At 45.1% G+C, this 21,581-nt stretch overlaps 3 protein-coding genes across 3 annotated transcripts in view; 1 reads left to right on the plus strand and 2 right to left on the minus strand.

The window, feature by feature from the left end:
• Positions 1-3,292: 3,292 nt before the first annotated feature.
• On the minus strand, positions 3,293-9,243 carry si:dkey-9k7.3 (circularly permutated Ras protein 1). The gene is made up of 18 exons (XM_068755679.1): positions 9,192-9,243; positions 8,726-8,758; positions 7,600-7,707; positions 7,426-7,512; positions 7,245-7,324; positions 6,883-7,104; positions 6,740-6,784; positions 6,585-6,674; positions 5,877-6,028; positions 5,670-5,751; positions 5,437-5,561; positions 5,232-5,316; positions 4,891-4,997; positions 4,572-4,684; positions 4,236-4,347; positions 3,971-4,111; positions 3,671-3,764; positions 3,293-3,511 (listed from the first exon to the last, which is right to left on the minus strand). The coding sequence occupies exons 1-18, from the start codon at positions 9,241-9,243 to the stop codon at positions 3,398-3,400; spliced, it is 1,842 nt and encodes a 613-aa protein (XP_068611780.1). The 3' UTR covers positions 3,293-3,397.
• A 1,339-nt stretch (positions 9,244-10,582) lies between these two features.
• Positions 10,583-14,925, minus strand: tkfc (triokinase/FMN cyclase). The gene is made up of 17 exons (XM_068755592.1): positions 14,872-14,925; positions 14,419-14,608; positions 14,230-14,334; positions 13,883-14,070; positions 13,660-13,738; positions 13,480-13,569; positions 13,365-13,399; positions 13,207-13,291; positions 13,017-13,106; positions 12,757-12,873; positions 12,294-12,413; positions 12,065-12,202; positions 11,779-11,885; positions 11,584-11,690; positions 11,251-11,284; positions 11,052-11,144; positions 10,583-10,959 (listed from the first exon to the last, which is right to left on the minus strand). Exons 1-17 carry the CDS (start codon positions 14,875-14,877, stop codon positions 10,801-10,803), a joined length of 1,743 nt encoding a protein of 580 aa, XP_068611693.1. The 5' UTR covers positions 14,878-14,925; the 3' UTR covers positions 10,583-10,800.
• Positions 14,926-15,421: 496 nt separating this feature from the next.
• exoc6b (exocyst complex component 6B) overlaps positions 15,422-21,581 on the plus strand; it is a 58,279-nt gene continuing 52,119 nt past the window's right edge. Inside the window, exons 1-6 of the mRNA XM_068755591.1 lie at positions 15,422-15,510; positions 18,850-19,015; positions 19,104-19,151; positions 19,350-19,440; positions 19,555-19,600; positions 20,585-20,789. Coding sequence (XP_068611692.1) covers positions 15,422-15,510; positions 18,850-19,015; positions 19,104-19,151; positions 19,350-19,440; positions 19,555-19,600; positions 20,585-20,789 — 645 coding nt within the window. The remainder of the gene's footprint in view (positions 15,511-18,849; positions 19,016-19,103; positions 19,152-19,349; positions 19,441-19,554; positions 19,601-20,584; positions 20,790-21,581) is intronic.

Raw genomic sequence — 21,581 nt, forward strand, 5'->3', positions numbered from 1 at the left:
CCTGTGGAAGGAAAGAGGTTCTAATTAAATTAACCCGGATTGTTCTTTAAACGGCCCCTTTTGAAAGACAAGCCTGTGACATGTTTAATGCGTATTATGATATTCTAGAAATGACTAAACATTTTTTACTCCTTCCCCTTATGTAACGTTGTCTAGGTGGGATTATAGTCGAGCTGTTTAGTGTACAGACACACATTTTGTTCCCATGACAGATATGCATTTCCTTAATTATATAGTACGGTTGGTTAGAATGTCGTATCTCAAGTCGAAGTCGTTAACGGTCGCAGTCCTCGGATCAATCATTTTCGACAAAAGAGCCCATCACTTCCTGCTAAGGCTTATAGGTAGAGCAGGTCGTCACCTTTCCTCGGCCCAACGGTTTCATCAATCAGACAACTGTTTGACCTTTTAGGTCAGGGGTGTCCGAACTGTTCCACGAAGGGCCGAGACGCTGCAGGTTTTCCTTCCAGCCAGGTGATTTTAATTATCAACGCCTCCTTCAATTTGAGAGAAGGCTCTCATTAGTGAGATCAGCTGCTGGAGAGATGGTTGGAAAGGGAAACCTGAAGTGTCTCGGCCCTCCGTGGAACAGTTTGGACGCCTCTGTTTTAGGTGAAACCTCAGATTTGCATGAAGGTCATTTAAATTGAGGTAAGGATGGACAATGCAGCGATGCTGTGTTTGGCAGACAAAGGCAGTCACGCATAGCCTTAATGGACAGAAGTACATAACCCCCCCCCCGCGTCGCCAGACACCTGATTAGATCGGCCAAAGAATTCAGGAATGCAGTGGGGCAGGATTCTGTCCGGCATTCACACAAACAGGCTGAAGTAGCAATGGCCGAGGTTTGTCGGATTTGAGAGTCGGACAGTCTGAAGTAGTTTGATCGACTCCATCCCATGCGCTTCCTGCTCCTCTTTACCGGATCTCATTCGGTGGAGGTGGGGGCCGTGGCGTTTTGAAATCTGCATCACATCAGCACTGTGACACGAGTCTGTTCGTTCCTCTGGGAGAACCGTCATTGTTTATAATCAATAAGGAAACGTTCAACTCATTTTTCATTAGTCTGCTCCATATTCTGATGCTCAAGTAGCAAGAGTTCAAATCTTAGCTCTAGAAATGTGCATTGTCTTCTTTTAAGTAATTCATTCATTGTTGTTTTAAAAAAAAAAAATCTAATCTACTAATTCCGCAACTGTTTATTTTAAGATTTCTTGATGCACTAAATTATTTTTCTTCATGGCCAGATAATAATAATTTTCTTTACAAACAATGTTTGATTATATTGTATTTGTACCAGATCATGTCACTGGTCAATGCAACCAACTTTGCTCAATTTTGAGTAAGATTATGAATTGGAATTAATTTACAACGGCTCAGAATTCTGAGATTATTTAGACATTTTTTTTAACCTGATTAATGATTTGATTGGGGGTTTTTTTTCAAAAACTTCTTTGAGGCAAATATATTTTTTCAAATCTAAATCAAACTTCTTTCTTTTAAAATCTTCACATAAAGGCATTCGACCAACCGTACCTTTCCTGTTGATTTGGATTTTGGTGTTGAACTTGATAGATCCAGTCTCAGAGAGGTACAAAAAAAAGCATCTGGATATTTCTCAATGTTTAGAGACAAATGCTGTGTCGCTCGGGCTCCTCTTGTGTTGGACGTCTTTTCAGGCTCTGGAATATAAAGGTGTGTGTGCCTGTGTGTTCCTGATTTCTTTCCCCACCACGCCCATTTACCTGCCTTTCAAGTGATTGGCAGGTGAATCTGGCAGGACTGGTTGAGGTGGTAGTGCGATGCATGCAGAGTACAGTCAAAGGATCCTAATCTCTATACCCACAGTGGATTTTTCTTCCTTGTTTTGAGCTTCACTTCTATAACGGTGTTATAAACAATCTGCGCTTTCTTGCCACAAACAAATGGCAATGAATCAAGCAAAGAGGATTAGTAAAAAAATTATATTATTGAAGTGATTGATAAGATATGACAACAAGATGTAATACAATGATGCCTTTCTGGCCAAAAAAAAAAAAAGGATTCACATCCAGTTGTAGATCTAAATCGTTGTGGTCATTTTCTTTAATGACAAAAAAAAAATCTTAATTTTATTTTTCATATTTTTCTGTCTTTATTCCATAATTGTTTGTTATCCTGTATATTTCTTTTGAATCTTTTCCCATGATACATGATAACCCAACTTTGTGATGTGTCCGTTTTTGGCTCCAGTGGCCTCATGATATATTCAAATTATTTATGCTTTTACTTGTTTTACCAGCTAGTACTAGTAAAATGAAATACGTACACAGATGATGATAAAGCATGCAACCGTAGAAGTGAAGGCCGTTTTTGGTCTTTCCTGGGTACAATACAGCCTCGGAGGAGGGAGTTGCTGTCTTCAGGCTTAATGTACGTTATATATATTTTATATATTTTTTGTAATGTATTTGTATTTCCAAAGAAATCTCTCATCTCAGTGTCTCTAATCTTGATTTTACCGACAACAACCTCACCACGGTCTTAGCACCTTGTGCAACTATGTGGCCAAACTACAGAAATGATCTCCTCTTATCATCTCCTTTGTCTGTGCCGTCGATACATTAGGGTTGTGGGAACTGTGCTTTCTGCCACCTGCATGCCTCCTTGTGTGATCTTTTTTAACAGATCACTGCTAACCCATCAGCGCTGGCATTTGTGTGCTTTTGTTTTTCTTGCTTCGTGTGTGCAGGACCAGTTGCATCACATCATTTTTCAAATTTGTCACCCCCTTTGGCCGAAAGATAATAGCGATAGGCAAAGAAATGCCAGACAATGTGCTAACTCCCATCGAAGACGTAGCTTTACGAAAACTTTTTTGAATTCTTAATTTGTGCAAAAAAGATTTAAAACAGCCGCTAGCGAAATAAAATTCTTGGTGCTAACCTAATTTTCAAACGGTGGTTTAGGAGCCATCGTTAGCATTCACCCTTCTTGCACGTGACAAAAAGCCATTTACTTCATAGAGGCTGCAGCGATGCACAACATAAGCCAAAAATAATTCTTTTCTCGGCCACTGCTACAGGCCAAATTCCACCAAAAGAAGAACCCTTCAAATCGCTGGTTATTTTTGAAATTCATCAGCAAACGATTCAGCGTCGAATGACTGGCTCTAAACACGATTCGAATATTTCAAATAATTTTAAAATGAGAAATTGTTTTGACATGGAAAAAAAAAAAGTATTACAGTAATCGAAAAATAAAGACAATACAAATGCAATACATTCATTTCGATGGACATTTAGGGGTGGGGGGGGGGGGTGTTACTATATATATGGAGGCGTTATGACATATCGGTTATTTGCTGTCCAGTATTTTACACATTACACATTTTACATGAATTACATGATATCGTATTTTAGCCAATATGGCCATTCGTCTTTTTCTGGATCCCAGGCGTGCCGTTTTTCCTGATGACGCTGCTCGCTCTCTTCAGCTGGAACATCACCTTAGCTGCCTCATCAGAAAGACTCTACACAGACGATAAATCAGTGACCAGGGGAGGTTCAAATGAGACAAAACGACATGCATTTAAATAGATTCAAACTCGACTGTCTTTAGTTCCAGAAGTAAAGAACCCCAACCTATACGTAGAGCAATAATCTCATTGATTCATTAATTGTATAGTTACGAGGGATTCTGCGGAGATGTCTTCATAGATTGTTGCCATCGTGTCCATCCAGTTGCTGTAGATACTCTCCTGTGATTGGACTGGACGCTGCTTGCTATAGGGCGGAAGGGGGGGGGGGGGGTGTTTCAAGCAAGGGCCGCGCCGTGAACACACGTACACGTACGAGGTGCACAAACAGTCACCAGGTGCCTATAATTAGACTAATATTGCATTTAAAAGATGATAAAAGCCATTAAATCTTCTACAGAGAACAAAGTAGAGTCAGAAGAGCGAGAGAGAGAAAGAGAGAGAGACTCGTACCTGATTTGGTCGAGCAGGACTTGCTGTGCTCTCAATTGCCGCTGCGCTTCCTGCACTCGGCCCTCGATGGTTAAGCTGGCGCAGAGGTGAGCGGCGTGAACTCCAAGGACTGCCACGTCGAAGCTGCAGGCCCAAACGCGACTTCAGACAGAGGAGAGAGCAGAATGAGAAATCTCCGAGACGCACAACGACTCGCCCGCTGTCAGATTTGGATTTGACACAATCGGGTCAACATTGCAAAAGTCCGAGGAGACGGTCTGTCTACCTGCTGGTAGTTACCGGGCGCCGCTCAGTGATGACGCGGGTGACTTTTTGTTGGTCTTTGGTCTTGAAGCTTAGCTGGAGTTGGAATGGAAGCGTTCGCCTGTGGAGAAACACTTTGACACACATCCCACAAGCGTCATATGGTGCGTAACGTTTGGGCGGGTCTTTAGCCGATCTGTAAAATACTTATCGGGACAATTATTGTGGTACATTTCCTCTGCTCAGTTCTATATACTCTATACTGCCAGGTTAGGGTCCCCAGAATATGGACTAAACCACATAATTGGATATACAGCATCAAAGTTGTTTTTTTTAAGGACAGAGACACGTCTCTCACCCTCCACAAACTCTGGACTAACAGCAAACTGGACAGTTATCTCCACCTCCTCGGTCACATTCCCGATTTCTTTCACGAGCGTGTGACTGCTTCCAGCCTCGAATGGGAAATAACTACGGAGAAAGAGAGGGCAGGATTCCAAACGGCTTTAAATGAAACTAGGGTTTCTGCGTAGAGCGAAGGAAGGAAAAATGAGAACAGTGAATGCTTTAAAGACATTACGCCTGTGGGGATTTCTGGACATTAGTCAATTTGGTTGATTATATATATATATAGATTTACATACAAAACGGTGTCGGCTATAATGTCTTACACTTACACTCCTTCGGGAGCAACCAGGGTTGCCTTGACTGCTGTTGCAAGGACATTGTCCATGGAGGCTAACTGGATCTCTGCTGCAACAGTCCCGGCATGCACAGTATTCACCTACGCAGGAGGTGAAAAGGAGTTTCAATTCATCAGATATGCGTTTCCTTTCCTCTCTCGAGTTTCTCTCAGCCTCCTCAAACGAACCCGATCGAGCTGCGTCACTTTAACCGCAAGACTCGAAAATGGAGGCACGCCCGCCAGTGGTACTCCCCTCTCTCTCTCTCTCTCTCAGAAGTTCGTATACATCAAAGTGTGTTTTTCAGATGCGATGAGAATTTAGTTCCAGCTCACCCTTCCTCTCGTCACGTCTGCAAGTCTCCCAACATTAGCCAGGCAGCAATCACTCCCCTCAAAGGTCAGCACTGATATAATGACTCTGGGAGCCGAAAGAAAGAAAGAAATAATGTCATTAAAAAAAAAAGTTTCCATTTATTAGATAAATAAAACTAAATGGGCTTTGAACATGTGGCGTCTGTGTTTTTCTGTCCATCCTCACCCGCTCTGCGAGGCCTGTTGAGCCAGTTGCTGGTAAAAATAGGTGATAGAAGAGGAGGGCAGAGACGGGGTCTCCTCCATCTTACCCAGTCCGATGTTTGCTTTGCCATCGGTGCACAAAATGACCTGCGGAGACGACCAGGAATCATCAAACACATCTTGGCGAAATGGCAAATAAGTGAATTTGCAAAACTGCTGCACAATATTTTATGGTGCTTTTTTTGAATCGCTCACCCTTGATCCGGGGTATCTTGATGCAAGGGCAACTGATGCTAACGCTGCAGGACCGAGACTCGTAGCTCCGCTATCGCTGAGGCTGAGTATGCAGAATATAGAACATGTACAGATTAAATCTCTGAGCCGCACGGATGGAATCTTTAATATGAGGAAAATCAACCTGCTGCCTTTGTCATACAGGAAGTAGAACAAAAACACACTTACTCTCTGACCCTCTGCAGCAGGCTGTTGTAAGTCTCAGCAATACAGTGTGGGACTCTATAGGCGACGGCCTGTTTCCATATATAGTCATAGTCCATCAATGCCCATTCCCTGAGTGTGAGAGGTGTACAAGTACCATCACCATATATTGCAACCTGGTGACACAAGAGGACGAGGAAATGGTTAGAACCTTCCCCCCCCCCCTTTGTGCCATCTATTTTTTTTTATTTTATCTGATGCAAATAATTTTTATTCAACATAAAAGAGATCATATAAGACCAACATGCAGAAGGAAAAGCACAAACGGTAATGACATTTAAGTTTTTTTTTTTGCCATTGTTTTAAACAGCTTGATTAAATAAATGACAGTTTTTTCATTGCTTAATTATAACATAAACTCTTATCAGGCTCACCATCTTGTCAAAACTAATGCTATTTATTTACTGCTTTTTATAAAGACTTTTTTTTCTTCCTCTACAATGTTTTCTGTTTTTCATGTGGCCCCATGGAAACAGCAACAACATCCGGAAGAGATCGATCAACAGCCGAACTTATTCAAGTAAATAATATTAAATAATAAAGAGAGAAAACACAAGTTCTGACATTAACTTTGCTTGAAACTCTTCTGTCGCAGTTGAGAGGGGGCAGAACTGCAGCGCAACCAAGTAGATGCACAACCTCATTCTAAAATGAGGACAAAGATTCCTCTACCTCATTGTTGAACGTGACCAGTGCCACTCTCCTGTGGGGGGACTGCTGCAGTAGAGATGATAGCGCCCCCTGGAGGGCATCCTGGATACTCTGTGTGAAAAATGAAGATCCCGTCATGTACATGATGGGGGCCCCTCAGCAAACAAACATCTCACCTCCAGTCTGGATATGTACGTCTGGGGTCCACTGTTTGATGCAACCTAAGGGCGAACAAGGAGGACGTCTTTACATGAAAAGCAACTCCTCTCTCTCTCTCTCTCTCTCTCTCTCTCTCTCTCTCACACACACACACACAGACCTCGGTGGTGACGCTCATGCTTCCAGAAATGTCCACACAGAACACCACCAACGTGCTCTCCAGGTTCTGGTAGTCATCGTCGCTCTGACTCTGCAGGTAAATGTCGTCGCTGTGAACGCCTGAACGCTGTCCAACGCACGCTCTGTCCACGCCGTCGTCCACGCCGTCGTCCACGCCGTCGTCCACGCTGTTCTCACGGCCACAGAACTCGCATACCCACACCTAAACAAGGGAGAGCGGATGCATTTTAGTGTTTTCATTTTAATTTACAGCTCATTTGTTCCACTGACAAAAAAAGGGGGAAGGGACACCGGAGTGAAACAAGAACTGGCAAGAAAATGTGGAATGAAAGGGCCGCTCACGTTTCTCTGCATCGTACTCAAACATGAAAAGGCAGCGCTGCATTTCCCACAAGTCACTTGGCTCTGAAAACGATCCAGGCCTGAGGCTATTCAGAGAAGGATAATGAATGACACGAAGAACAATAAAACAAGCGTGCGTGTGCGTGTGTGCGCACGTGTGTGTGTGTGTGTGTTATCTAACCTTGGCTGATGTCTACCAATTTTCCAATACAGAGGGAAACCACATTGATGTTGGCGGCGGGTCGGCTTCCTCCTTCCTTTTTGTCAACTGATGAATACCCTGCAGAGGAATGAGAAAACAAATGGTGAATAATTGAACCAGAGAGAGGAGGAAGAAGGAGGAGGCATAACTCACCTCTGGGTGGAACAGGTGGAGGAATGATGGGAGGCTCAAGTGGGGGGGTAGAGGTGTAGGCCCGAGGCTTTTTGAGATGACGAGGAGGCACCGGTGGGGGAGCCACATCTGGAGGCACATTGTGAAGCAAAAGGACACGTGGCTTCATATTAGAACGCGATGAAATCCCCGATCGTCTAAACACGGCATAAACACGTGTTAAGGAAGGAACAGCAGCAGTAAAATATAAAGTTCTTTAAACACTTAATGTTTCTTGCGCCTTGCAGAAATCAATCAATAAAGACAGGACCTTAAAAGGCCCGTTTTTTGAACGTGTTCTGGGACGCATTGGAAAGCCTGCAGTGAAATGTGTTGCACTTGTGTTTTTTTTTTGCCGGTGTGTCGTACTTCAACATGCCTATCTTTGCAGTTTCATCACCGCCTACGTCTTATCATCCGCCCAGCCAGCGGTCCTCGTTCTGCTGGTCGAATGCAGCAACTAGAAAAGCACCCAGAGCGCCGGCCTCCGCCGAGCAGCTCATTCGCTTCATAATTAGATTCACTCCGTCCACATGGTGATCTGAATAATCGTAAAAAAGGTTACAAATTGTTCTTGACATCTTGGCACACCAGCCATGAAAAGCAAAAGTGAATCGGAGTTGATGTGTATTTTTAACTGATTTTTTAAATCCGTAAATTGAGTTTTCAATGTGAAGATGATAATACTTTTTCCTAACGTCATTCTGGATCCGAATTCGGCGACTAAGATAGAGATCTCCACCCTTACCCGACTGTGTCAAAATGTCATAAACATCAAGTCAATAATCAACTATATTGAGGAACAGATTTTGAAGCTCCGCTGACTGAATCTGAATCTGCGCTCACAGTTCAAATGAGAATTTGAAATGAAGTTCTGCTTCATTCACGCATAATTAGTTTGCTCTGACATCCTTTCCAGTGTGTGGACTTCCCCTTTTTGAGCTGCTGTCTGTGCTGTGCCCACACACACACACACACACACCCACACACACACACAGTACGCTTTCCTGTTATTTCACTGCAATACTCATGAGAATGAAAAGAGAAAAACATCAGTTGGGGTACATTAAACATCATGGATGTCTGCAGGTGTAGGACTTACCAGTACCTTCTTGTTGTTTGACGGTCACACCTGTGCATTCTGGGAAAAGTAGTTGATTAAGTCAGACTTGTGGCGCTAGCAAATAGAGAGTAAATTAATGAAAGATTAGATTAAATAATAAAATTAAACAGATATTTTTTGATGTTATTGTTAGTTAGACCAGAACTAGTATACTAGTAATTCATTTCAGTATAAGAGCAGAAAGCAGAGTTACAAAATAAAAGCATCAAATGTCAAGCAGGCAGCGTCATCAAAAGACACAAGCAACAAAAAAATAGGCAAAACAAATGTTTAAAAAGCAAGTGCAGATTCATTATAATAATACTTTTTTTTTATATATATAAACATCTAAGACAGATTTAATACTGTACTAATAATTTTACACGCACTAAACTGCATCCTGCGTGAAGCAAAGAAACACCCGTACATGTAAAAACCTACTGGCCGTTGAATCTGATTCTGAGGCGCTCACCTGTTCCGTCGGGCCTCCAACCACAAACAACATGGCTGCAGGCAAACTCCATCAGGGACGCTGCAAAAGGCACAAAAACCTAAGAAGCACTTCTTCTCAACTTGGACACACGGTTTGGGCTGCGAGAACGAATCGACTGAATGCAGCAACAGGCCGACCAGCAGTGAGCCAATAGCATCCTGACAATGTGGATTTACTTCATTCGTGTTGACTGAGTCATCAGCTTTGTTATTTCTTTTTTATTGAACAGGTGGGTGAGTGAAAGCATGAACGCAGTCATTTCCTGTTTGAGTAACTGTGAGGGAAAGCAGAGTGTGGAAAATAATGGCCTGGTAAGAGTGAAGCGTCAGCATGGCAGGCAGACTGGATGTGTGTAAAAGTATTTTATCAATGATCAGTGTAATTATATATATATTTTTTTATTGATTATTAAAGCAGTATTTTAAAGTGAGCGACAGCAGCGGCCTTTCATCCTGAGGTCGCAGTATATTACTCAGGATAAATCAGTAGCTTTTTCTGTTTGCACTTAAGACATTTAAACAATTATCAGTAGATTTAGAAGAAATATCGTGGATGGATGGGCTGGAAGACTGGAATAATATCCTTTTTTTAAAAATATATGGAGTCAAACTTGATGGAAAAACCACATCTTTGCAGCATCTGAGCTTCCTATTAAAAAACTTCACCCTTTACTATAGGAAATATTTCTATTCCTCTATGAGGATTATTACTTTTTTTGATATAATGAATAATGAACTCAAGCCATAAAACTACATTCTGGTAAAATCTTCCAAACCGAAGGTGTTTTGTTCGTACAGTCGGTTAACGCTTCAGCTTGAACTGTTTAGACTCCATTCAACTCTTCGCTAATTAATTTAGGTATTAGACTGTTTGTCTATTTTGTCAATGAGCCTTTAACTCAGCATAGCAGTTAGGATACCAGATACACAGATGTACAACAAGCTCAAATTACCTCTGCCGTGGTCTGCGTGCTTACAGCTTTAGAATACGTGTGGCTGTGTGAGCGCAGCCTGCACAAACAGGGCTGTGGTCCTCCGTCAGGAAGTTAGCAGATGGTTTGCATTCAAGAGAAATGAAAGTTCAAAGGAGGATCGTTGAAAGAAGAGAAATTGTTTTTCAAATGTTTTAGTAATGGCCAGATTACATTTAGGAAATGTATGCACATCCACTTAATGAGCTTTTATATTATAATGTGTGCTGAAAATGTTAGATACAATGCAAGTCATTTTTATTAGGAGGAATTATTACAATCGAGAATGTGTATTGAAGGTGTGTACTTTTATACAATACAATTTAAATGTATTACTACAGTATATGAATGTGGTAGCTAAATAATGTAATTGAAAAACACGGTTTATTTATTGCTTTCAACCATGTTTAATTAGCGTTCACAAGAAATGTTCAATACATAAATATGGTAAATCCTGGTACAATTAAATAACAATATTAGAATATTCTGATTACATGCACCAATTTATAAAATCCTATCTTGACTCTGACAGTATTTCTGAGCTTTTCTTTGTCGTTTCAATGATCATACCAGTGATATATTTTCTGGCAGCATTAGTCTGAGAATAGTAATAATCTGCTACTTCTCGCCCTCTAGTGACTCCAACACTGCTCTAAAGATGAATGCTACAGCCACGGCGCCAGGGTCAGGGAGGGTGACGCGCTCAGCCGCGATGTAGCTCGCACGCCCCGCCCTCGCTCTGAGGTCACGGGTTGACTCCGCCCCCAAGGCTGCTCTCTATAAAGAGAGAGGGGAGAAAGGAGGGCAGGTCAGGGGGAAAAAAGAACGCACACTGTAGGCAAATTTACAGTGAAAGAAGGTTAATCCACCTGCACAACAGTCTGTAGTACAGCCATCCATCCACCAGGTGGTGCTGTGGTCAGCTTCATCAGCTCATCCACAGCAGGACACAAAGCATCCAACTGGTGACGGATTAAAATAAGACAAACACGTAAATAAATTATACACAATGTGTGTTGATCAAAAAATACTTCAAATAAGGATAAATGAGAAAGATAATTATTCTACCATTGTTCTGTCTCCGATGCCTGCACCGCCGTATCTGGAAGATGATGAGTTATTTAATGTTCATGACCCGGTTCAGTCATCAGAAGTTTTCATCCATTGTTTGAATATTAAAAAGAGAAGATTTCACTCAACTGAAAAATGATGGCAAATCAAAAGCCCTTGAAACAACTAGTTAGAGCCAGTTTAAATTCATTTGAACAAACTTTTAAAATATTTGTTTTTGTGAATTATTCATTTACATTATTAACTATAAAACACCACAAACACACACACAAATAGCATACCAGAATATATAGACAAATAAAAGCATTATATGTAAACGCAGCCCCTCACCGCCTCATGGCTTGTGTCCCAGCATGCATTGCATTCGCCCAGGATGCAGCATTGCTCCGCCCCTCACTCATCTGACCAGCCGCCGCGGTCAGGAACAGACTGTACAGCTGGAAGACATAAAATAAGACCGTTTACGGGGGGGGGGGGGCAAACAACAGACATTTAACGCTTGATAGCAAAACACAGGACACCAACCGCTCCCGAGGACCCGCCCATCTTCTCCTGGACCAATCCAGCAAGGGCTGACAGCAGGTCCCCGGGACAACCCGGGACCATGTGATCCCGGAGCCACTCACGAATAGCTGAAAGTGCAATTTTGAACAGTCTGTGTAGGAGACGAGTCATCAAATGCTCCTTGAGTCTGTCCATCCTCTTTGCCTGTTATTATTGACGTGTTATTATTGACGTGTTATTATTGACGTGTTATTATTGACGTGTTATTATTGACGTGTTATTATTGATAGCGCGCCGCGCGCCGTACCTCGAGCAGCCTGAGCGTGAGTGTTCCCACAGTCTCCATCTCCCGCTGCGCGATCCAGGGAGTTGAGTTCGTCCTGCTTTTCCAACAACGTGGAGCAGACCCTCTCCAACGCTTTACGCATCACGGGGCTCAGCGGCCCTGGCGGGAGGATGAGGGTCTAGATCAATTCCTCTATTGGCCACAAGGTGATGGCACTGATCTTTTTTTTTTTAAATGTTAGATCCTTCACCTTCAGAGTGTGCGTCGTCCTGTGGCTGCGCGATCAGAGCTCGGGGGTCTGTGACGTAGCTGCGCCCAGTTGAAGGAGCACTGCTGAGGTTTGGCCAGGCGATGGCGCTGGTCTTTGCATCTGCACGGATAGAGGATGTTTGTTAAATGCATTTGTTTACGTGCGTTTCAAACGTATGTGTGCGTTTTTTGTCGTTGAAGATTCAGTCCTGAGCTTTAGGCAAACAAAAAATAAAAATAAATCAAGTGCAGATATCGACTGTAGCAAATTTTAATTTTGTTTATATGTTAAACAAAAAGAAATGCGTTCATTAATTAGCTTTAGCGGTATTGTAGTGGTGATTTTGCACAGAGGCGTGTCTTCTCCAACTGTTGGAAGTCTTTATGCTATGCTAAGCTAATCACTACGGGTCCTAACAGAACAGAGATATATTACTGATATTGTGTTGTGTGATCAGGCCCACCAAACAGCCTCAGTGTTTCCTGGTCGCTCCTCATCAGGGTCAGGGACATTCCTGCCATCTCCAGCGACGTCATGAACGACCCGGACATCACCCTGGCAACCGCCACGCCGCGACCCTCTGACACCACGGGGAACAGAATGTTTCGTATTTAAGCATCGCGTTTTTAAGAGCATCCTCAGAGAGAGGTCAAAAAGGTCAAAAGGACTTCACTTAGATGCTCGTTAGTACACGGAAACAGAAGAATCAATGAATCCATCTACCCAGCAACGCGATGGCCGCTCTGGTGACGACCGCCATCTCCAGACCAGACAGAGCGCCGAGGTTGTTAACGCACACGACCACGGCGTCGCCTGCGTAGGGGAGGAAGGACGCTTTGGTTCAGAGCCACGATGTCTGCTACGCATCAACACTCGACAGAAAGGGAGATCGGATGCGTCACGTTCAGGAGACCTGATTCAAGGGGCAGATGCGATTGGCTGTCAGCGTTGGTCATGTGATCGATCATCGACTCCACCGCCTCGTCTGCAGACGTCACCTGATCGACAGGATGGATTAATAAGAAAATACAAATGAGAAAGCACATTTAGTGGTCCATATCAATGATTCACCTTTGACCTTTTGATTCCAGGTTCACCGTGGATCCCTGGAAACCACCGGACAGTATTTTAAAAACAGCGACCGTTTACTCGCTACACAGACGGCGACTTCTTCACCGTCCCTCACCCAGTCCCAGCTCCATGTCCCCTGGCGGCAGGTCAAACGACGGCAGGCAGCCCGGGACGCTGCACGGGGACAAACTCACCCCCAGCGTACCTGCAGCGCACGGCGAAAAGCGTCTCAGAGTCCCTGCCGAGATTTTTTTTATTTTATTTTTTTTTAGTCGAGGTGTAAAAAGAGACTCACCGATCTCCTTCAATACCGCCGTCACCTTGGCGACGATCTGAGCCAATGGGCAGCCTTCTTCTGCTAAGGCACCTGCCAGCTGACGCAGCGTGATCAGAAAGTTTGAGCGGCAGGTATCACAGGATGTGTGTGTGTGTGTGTGTGTGTGTGTCCCCCCCCCCCGTCTCTATATAAAACTCCCCAACAACAAAAGTTTTCAATGTTCGAATTAAAATGATGACACCTTGTGTATCAGGATCGTGCCACACAAGCCTCTCCTCCCGGCCTTGCCGGGGCGATCAAAGGCACAATCCTCAGCGACTATCACCGTTTCTACGGCGACGCCGCGATTGCGGGCCTGCTCTGCAGCCAGGCCGAAGTTGAGGCGGTCGCCGGTGTAGTTCGTCACGACGAGGCAGACTCCCGAGGCCCCTGTGGAAGGAAGGACGGGGGGGAGGGGGGGGGGGGATTTATTCTTTCTTTCATCCACTGTCTCGCAGCCGAGGAGGTTTTGTGCAGATCCCAATAAAAAAAGAGGGGGGGGGGGGGGGGGGGTCAAAAAAAGGGAACATTTCCCAGGTGTACGTTCACCTGCACTGTGCACGGAGAGAATGGCAGCCAGGATGCTGGCGGGAGGCGGCGATGCAAATACGTCGCCCGCTACAGCTGCTGACAGCATGCCCACGCCAACGTACGCTGGGGACACGGGACAGGGGGGGGGGGGGCACGATGAGACAGGAGGTGCTCTCTGGGACTGGGGGGCATTTTAAGACGTCCTACCCGCATGTGCCGGCTCGTGTCCAGACCCCCCTCCTGACACCAGGGCCACTTTGCCCCTCAGGTTGTCCAGGTCGGATCGGAGCACCACTCGGTGGCCCCTGAGCAGAGAGAGGCCCCCGCTGGCCCGCACCAGCCCGCAGAGAGCCTCGTCCACGCAGCCGTCAGATGAGTTGATCAACTTCTTTTTGGGCTGACAGACAACCGACACAAAGATGAGACACCGACTGGATGATGCGTACTTCTCACATATATGCGAACTCTTCTATTTATTTATTTTACTTTAACTTTCTCCGCGTCACAGAACAAGGTTCGGTCACTGTGATCCTGATGTGTTGGAAGCTATGCTAACTGGAACAGGCTAACGCCATCGCTCCTCCTGAGAGTAAAAACGGAGAAACTCGCCATTCCGTCCACCTTTTCGATCATGTTCGATTAAATCTTTAACCGTTTTACCTCCATTCGAACTTTCTCTTGCCTCTTTTCCTTTCTGACAACAGGTAGAAGGGGGAGGAGTCAAACCAGAAAGATGTTTACAATATCAATACCGGATACACCGTCAAGGTACCTTCAAAATAAAGGTCACATTTTTAAAACGACAAATGAACGTGACGGCGTTGTCAAGCAGCAATAGTTTGACCCCGCTAATAGTAATTAATTAGAAATGTAATCAGTTCGGTATCATTAATGGGGTTTGATAGTTATTAATGAAAATAATAAAATGAGAAATGCAAATGAGTAAGCAAACAAATGCGGCTGAGTTAATAATATTAATAATAATAATAATTGAGAAATTCTGTTTTTGGAAAATGGCTGAAACAATGACGATTTCTGTGTTCTGTGAAAACATAAAATAAAATAAAAACAAATAAATAAAAAAACTTGGAACGAGAACTCCGCTCACTCGGGCTGCTTCGTAACTACATCGAACCAACCCTCCAGTGTCTCCGACGTGACGCACGGAGCCCCGGCAGCCAGTCCGTTCTGCTCCAGAGCAATATGTAGGATGGCGAGTGTGGAGACAGCCGCCGAGCACGAGCGTATCCTGCGGGAAATAGAGAGCACAGACACCAACTGTATCGGACCGACCCTCCGGTAAGTCCTCTGCCACTGGCCCGGTTATAGCGCAAAGCAGCCGAACCCTCTTCGTCATCCGGTTGAGGCTAGAGCGGCTAGCTGAGATTAGCACCAAAGTTAGCAGCTCCTCCCAGACGCCGGGAGCGTGCTAAAACTTTACAGCCATGTGCCCATTATCGGACAGCTAGCCGGCTAACTTTAGCAAATATAAATATTGTGAAATCTATACTGTACTTGTCGCACTGGTGTATGAACCGTCACATTTCTGACTTTCTTGGGGGGGGGGGGGGGGGGGTCATGGCGTTAAATTGTTCTTGCACGTTCATCGTCAAAATTAGTCCATTTAATCTGGAGCTATTTTAGCAACCTACGCTAACAGCAGCTAACCGAGCTAAGTAATTTAAATTCCGCTCACTGATGTCAGAGCCCACCGTTGGGACTCGAGCTTGTTTGATTTTTTCCTCTCATGACTCTTGGGCTCGTCACTCATTTAAAGATGGGCGCCTTTCGGTGGGGAAGTTTGGGTTCAGCTAAGCTAAGCTAAGTCGTTAGCAGCAGACCAAAAATACATAAAGGAGTGTCAAAAGTGTGGCAGCTTCATCAAATCCATGTCATGCTAACGCTAATGAATTATCCCTGTAGCTCAACTATCCCAAGAGTAATTAGGAAAGATAACGCTAAAGAGCAGATATTTATATGCTTATGCATTTTTAGACTCTATAATGCCATAATGACTTGTCTTGTTCCCTTTGGGGTCTGTGCCAGGGTTTAGAACTCTGCTCAGAGAGCATCTCGTTTACATGCACGACAAAGAGCATCCCCCCATCTGTTGTTGTACATTTTTTTTTTTTTTAGAACTTTGTCATCACTGATGTTAATTTCTATCCGTGAAACGGAGCCGATCCTCCGAACAGGAACCGTGTGACGACCGGACGGGGAGACGCTGCGTAGAGGAAACTGAATTGCCTTTGATAACGTGTGTTCCCGTCTGTCCGAGTCGACTGTTTGCTCCACGCGGTCGGTCGGACGTGTTTAGGTCACTCTCTTGAGATCCGAACCGAGTTGGAGGGGCTTCCTGCGACACCTCTGGCTGTGACGTGCCTCTGAGTGTTCCGTTCGGTGACATCAGTCGCTCACGAAGGCCAAGCAGCACACCGAAAGGATAATAAACGCTGCTGTTTGATGTCTCGTCATCTCTCTGACTGTGATTCACTGTCGGCATGTCTTCTTCAGCCACGTCTTAAACTGAAATAATACTCAGCGGAGAGCGTACTTGACCTAATCTGTGATAAATCTGGTGGATTTGCATATATATATATATTTTTGCATTATTCCTTGACAATTGAAAGTAGTTGTTGATAAATTCCCCATCTTGCAAATCCTGAATCTGCCTCTCAGTTTAATGAAGGTTCTTTTGCACCAAGAATCATCCACCATAGTTTATTTGAAATCTCTTTCATAGTATTCATAGTTGTTATTATTAGATTTATAATTGAATATTGACTATGAGAGATTCAGCATTTGGAGCTTTGATCCGAGCGCCTTAAATGTGAACGTTTTTTTCTGAGCTCTTGGATTATTTATTATTGAACGCTCACCTGGATGCACCTTGTCTCACTCCCCCAGACGGAGTGAGACATCTATGCTGTACCACCAAGAGACATGAGTTTGAACCCATAGCATCTTTTCCTTCCAGGAACGTTGTGCGCCACCTTGTGTTTAACTGTGTGCAACGGGGTCTCAATCAAACACCTTTCCGGTGTTTGATGGCGGGTAAATCGTGGAGGTTATCCCTCGCACTGGCAGGTAAAGGTTTCTACCAACAATGTCTGGTAAAATACATCAAAAGCTCGCTGACCTTCGACCCCCCGCTCAGTCTTATGCTCTTACTGGTTTTGATCTCGTCTGTGACCGCCGGTTGGGCTTGAGCAGCTGCGAAGGAATGAACTGCTGCGAGGCAAGGAGGGAGTAACTTGCTACACACACACACGCACACACACACCCTGCTGAGTCATCAGCATGCTCCTGGGAAGACACACAGGCGCACACACACACACACACACACACACACACACTCACACACACACACACGGCTGATGTCGTAACTCGGAGTATATTTGCTGAACCTCTTCGTGCCAGGGCTTCATGTTACACCAGACCGGCCTTCTTTTCTTCATCGCTCTCCTGCCTCTTCTGCCTCTCTAACAGCCTCTTTTTGAGACTCCGTGTCCCTCCAACTGGTTTCCTCCCCTCGTTCTTCGCCTTCCATGTTCTACCATATGATCCTGGAAGGGAGGAGGGGGGGGGGGGGGTCAGGTATTCAGAGAAACAGAGGGAGGGGTTCTCTGGGATTGAGTCGCCCTAATGTTTACTCTACCTCTTCAGATTTCTGACTGTATTTCAGAGCGTATGCGTGTGTGCCTTTTAACTCTTTAGCGTCCTGCCTCTTTTATCTTATCTTATCTTTTCATTTCATCTCATGTCGGAATTGCACCTTGGGAATGGCTACGTAGAATTTCGTTCCTTTTGGTGTCTAAAGGAAGCACACCGTGGCGTCTGATCTGCTTGCCTATTGTACAAAGTCTGGCATTTCCTTGTCAACGGGGGGGGGGGGGGGGGTCATTCATGTGTGTCTTTTTGTGTGCACACGTGTGCCTGTGTGTGCTGTTTTAGGACAGGGAAACGACACAGGAAGAGCTGCAAAGAAAGAAGTCTTGTACACCGCGTGTTATTGTAGTACATCTGTGTACCCGTGAGATCAGTTGAATTACTGGCTTTGACCGAGACATATTGTGGGCGAATCCTTTGAAATGCAGTCCTTTGATATATTTTCAAAAGTTTAACGAAGCGTTATTTTGCGACTTCTTTCTTTTGGGAACCTGAACGTGCTTCAACTATTCGTTTTCATTTTCTATTCTGCGTAATGATATGCTCGGCCACGGAGGTACGAGCGCCGCTGAGTGCCACCCGAGTTCAAAGTGCTTTTAGTAAAGTGAAGGCAGCATTCTCGTCTGCCGGTAGACGGGAAACGGACCGATGAAGCATCTCGCTAATGAGGCTGCAATCTTGAGCCAAGTTCACATCCGAATAGTTGCTCATTCGAATTTCTAGGAAAGAGCTGCGAGTTTTGGTGGCGTGGCGGTGGTGCAGCGGGTAGTGCTGATGCCGCACAGCAAAGAAGGTCAACCTGGGGCTTCTCCTGTGTGGATTTTGTACGTTCTTCCCACGTCTGCGTTCTCTGGCTTCTTCCCACCTCCAGAATACGACCCTCGAAAAACCAAATTCAAATGTTTCTTCTAAAGTGATTGTCTTCAGAGGTCGCGAAGAGTTTAACAATCTCGCGGTTCCTCCCTCCAGGTCGGTGTACGACGGTCAGGAACATGGCCTCTTCATGGAGAAGCTGGACGTGCGGATCAAGAACCACGACAGGGAGATCGAGAAGATGTGCAACCATCACTTCCAGGGGTTTGTGGACTCCATCACTGAGCTGCTCAAAGTACGCGGGGAGGCGCAGAAGCTGAAGGTACAGACGAGACGGGAGGCTTTGACGGTACGGTGGAATCGGTTCTCTCAATCTTTCCCCTCCTCTGTTTGTCGTTCTCGCCTCCCAGAGTCAGGTGATCGACACAAACCGACACCTCCAGGACGACGGCAAAGAGGTAAGGTGATGTTTTCCTAAAACAAAGATCGACGCCGCAAAAAAATAAACGTTACGGTTTCTGCCGCGGCTTCCGTATTCGTTCGATGAAACCCCTCGGAGGACGGCTCCAGAGATTTTAGATCGTCGTGCTCCTCATTCCCCGAATATAACGAACACTCGGGAGGTTTCTCTACGTTTCTCTTCCTCCTCCTTCCAGCTCACCAGCTCTATGGAGGAGCTGCAGCAGTGTCGGGTGCAGCAGAGAAACATCGCCACCACCGTAGACAAACTGACTCACTGCCTACCAGGTAACCCGACCGGGAAAGGGCGAGGGCGTTCCGATTCGCGCTTGGCTGTCTGTGCGAGTCTTTATCCATGGCCGTGGTCTTCATCAATCCGTGTCTTCCTCTGCTTTTCCCCAGTCCTGGAGATGTACGGCAGACTTCAGGAGCAGATGCAGGCCAAGAGGTATTTCTGCTTTTGGGTATCCTGATACCATTTCCTGCGGAGGAACTTCTGAAAAAAGTTCAGTGTCGACATCAAAGCCGAAAGTGGGTTTTACTGTCATTTAGGAGAAATGTAAATGTTTTAATTTGCATTGCTCTGGGAGCTTCATGCAGTAACCCCACCCCGCCTTATGGAGTAGAAGAGAGGTAACTGTGAAATAAGTGATCTTGTTGTTTTTTTATACATTTCATGATCCAGATAAACTTTATTTGTCTTGTGGTTATTCCTGCCTTATTTTTCCGGTACTTGATTTCCACTGATATGAAGTCGAGTTTCGCCCGTCACAACCGTGAGGTGAATGTAGGATTTATTGCTGTCGTCCTGCACAATAAAGTTTAACAGGTTTTCCTCGTCCTTCTGTTAAGAAGCTTCGTATTAATCACTTTCCTGAGCGGTAAGCCTGAACCATTCTGAGTTGTTTCTCAATTTGTTGCCACTAGGTGGCACAAGAGTGCTTGGAATTGCTCCACTTTTTTTTGTCAGTGGCTTCACTCTGTCCTCCCCCCCCCCCCTCCCTGCCCTTGGCCTGACCTGCAGACAGAAGTCTGGTTGGTCATAAATTTGTCGTTTGTTTGTGTTTTTCTACTTTTCTCTGTTCTGCGGCTGCTGGGCTCTCAGAGAGCAGCGAGAGGTCAGCCAACAGTGACTGCTGCTCGACAGAGAACGTGTGTGTGTGCGTGTGTGTGTGTGTGAGTGTGTGTGAGATGCCGTGGAGTGAAGTGTTTGGGGGATATTGTATTGCCGAAGATTCCTCAGGCATATCTGAGTATATTTATTCCGCTCTGTGTGTTAATCTTTGTGACTTTCTGCTTGCTTTTTCTTAATCTGGAGTTTTCAGTATCTTAGATCAAATCCCTAAATGAACACAGAAGTGAACTATGTTGTCCTTTTTTAAAATAATTTGTTTCCCTGTGTGTGTGTGTGTGTGTGTGTGTGTGTCTTAAGGTACTACCCGGCACTGCGGACCCTTGAGCAACTGGAGCAAACGTGTCTTCCAAAAGCCGGTCAGTACCGGTTCTGCTCCATCATGGCAGAGAACATCCCCAAACTGAGGATACAGATTCGGGACACTGCCATGATGCAGCTGAGGGACTTCCTGGAGAGCATTCGCAAACACTCGGACAAAATAGGAGAGACCGCCATCAAGCAGGTACGCGGATCCACCATCAGCGTTGATAGACGTGGATTAAAGTACGCTACCTAATTAGCATTGCATTTTAATGACGGCCTTAAAAAAAAGAACAGTAGATAGTAAAGGTAATTAAACACTGGAAAAGTATTTAAACTCTTTGATTATTGCAAGCAGCTGCTAATTAGCATGCTTTTCCTGCCGAACCAAACATTACATGCGGCGTTGAAAATGTTTCCTTCCAGCCGCCGTATTAGAGAAAACAGCTCCGCGTTTATTTCGGCATCTTGTCCCGGTCTCTGTCCGGTAATCAGAAGCAGCCTCCGCGTCGCTCTGCGGTTCCGCCTGCCAGTAAACAAACACGTGGGCCGCTGCAGGAGACGCCACGGCTCGGCGGCGAACGTGCACGCCCGCGCTCGCGCGCGCGTAGCGGAAAGATCTGGCATCTCAGCACTTTGCCTAATTTGCCCTTTTCAGCTTTCTGAAGCAAAGGAAAGTTATACATGTGCAGAAAAGCGTCTCGTTTGCGTGTTCTGTGCTCTCTCGTGGCATTTTCTGCTCAAAGTGAGGCTTCCTTGTTTGTTTTTGTGCCTCTCATTATTCGGGGGGGGGGGTGTTGTTCCGTGGGATTGCAGGATGGGGAATGAGGACGGGAGCGGCGGACGATGGGGGGGGGGGCGCGTGGATGGAAACTCCGAGAAGTGGTTGAACACGCAGTAAATTTTAATCAAGACTTCCTCTGCTAATAATTGCCAAGTTGGTAGCATGTCATCAGGAATATCTACATACTGCTGAAAGCAAAAACCCGGAGAA

Source organism: Brachionichthys hirsutus, chromosome 23 (genome assembly GCF_040956055.1).
Source record: "Brachionichthys hirsutus isolate HB-005 chromosome 23, CSIRO-AGI_Bhir_v1, whole genome shotgun sequence".
Classification (NCBI taxonomy): Eukaryota; Metazoa; Chordata; class Actinopteri; order Lophiiformes; family Brachionichthyidae; genus Brachionichthys; species Brachionichthys hirsutus.

Excerpts from the sequence above, each read along its gene's own strand:
- si:dkey-9k7.3 (XM_068755679.1), bottom strand. The coding sequence starts at position 9,243 with ATGGAGTTTGCCTGCAGCCATGTTGTTTGTGGTTGGAGGCCCGACGGA. Across the intron at positions 7,325-7,425 it reads ATTGGTAGACATCAGCCAAG|GCCTGGATCGTTTTCAGAGC; the intron begins GTTAGATAACAC and ends GAATAGCCTCAG. Across the intron at positions 7,105-7,244 it reads TGAGTACGATGCAGAGAAAC|GTGTGGGTATGCGAGTTCTG; the intron begins GTGAGCGGCCCT and ends TCCCTTGTTTAG.
- tkfc (XM_068755592.1), bottom strand. Across the intron at positions 13,400-13,479 it reads GGACATGGAGCTGGGACTGG|GGATCCACGGTGAACCTGGA; the intron begins GTGAGGGACGGT and ends GGTGGTTTCCAG. Across the intron at positions 13,107-13,206 it reads GCATCTGCCCCTTGAATCAG|GCGACGCCGTGGTCGTGTGC; the intron begins GTCTCCTGAACG and ends TCCCCTACGCAG.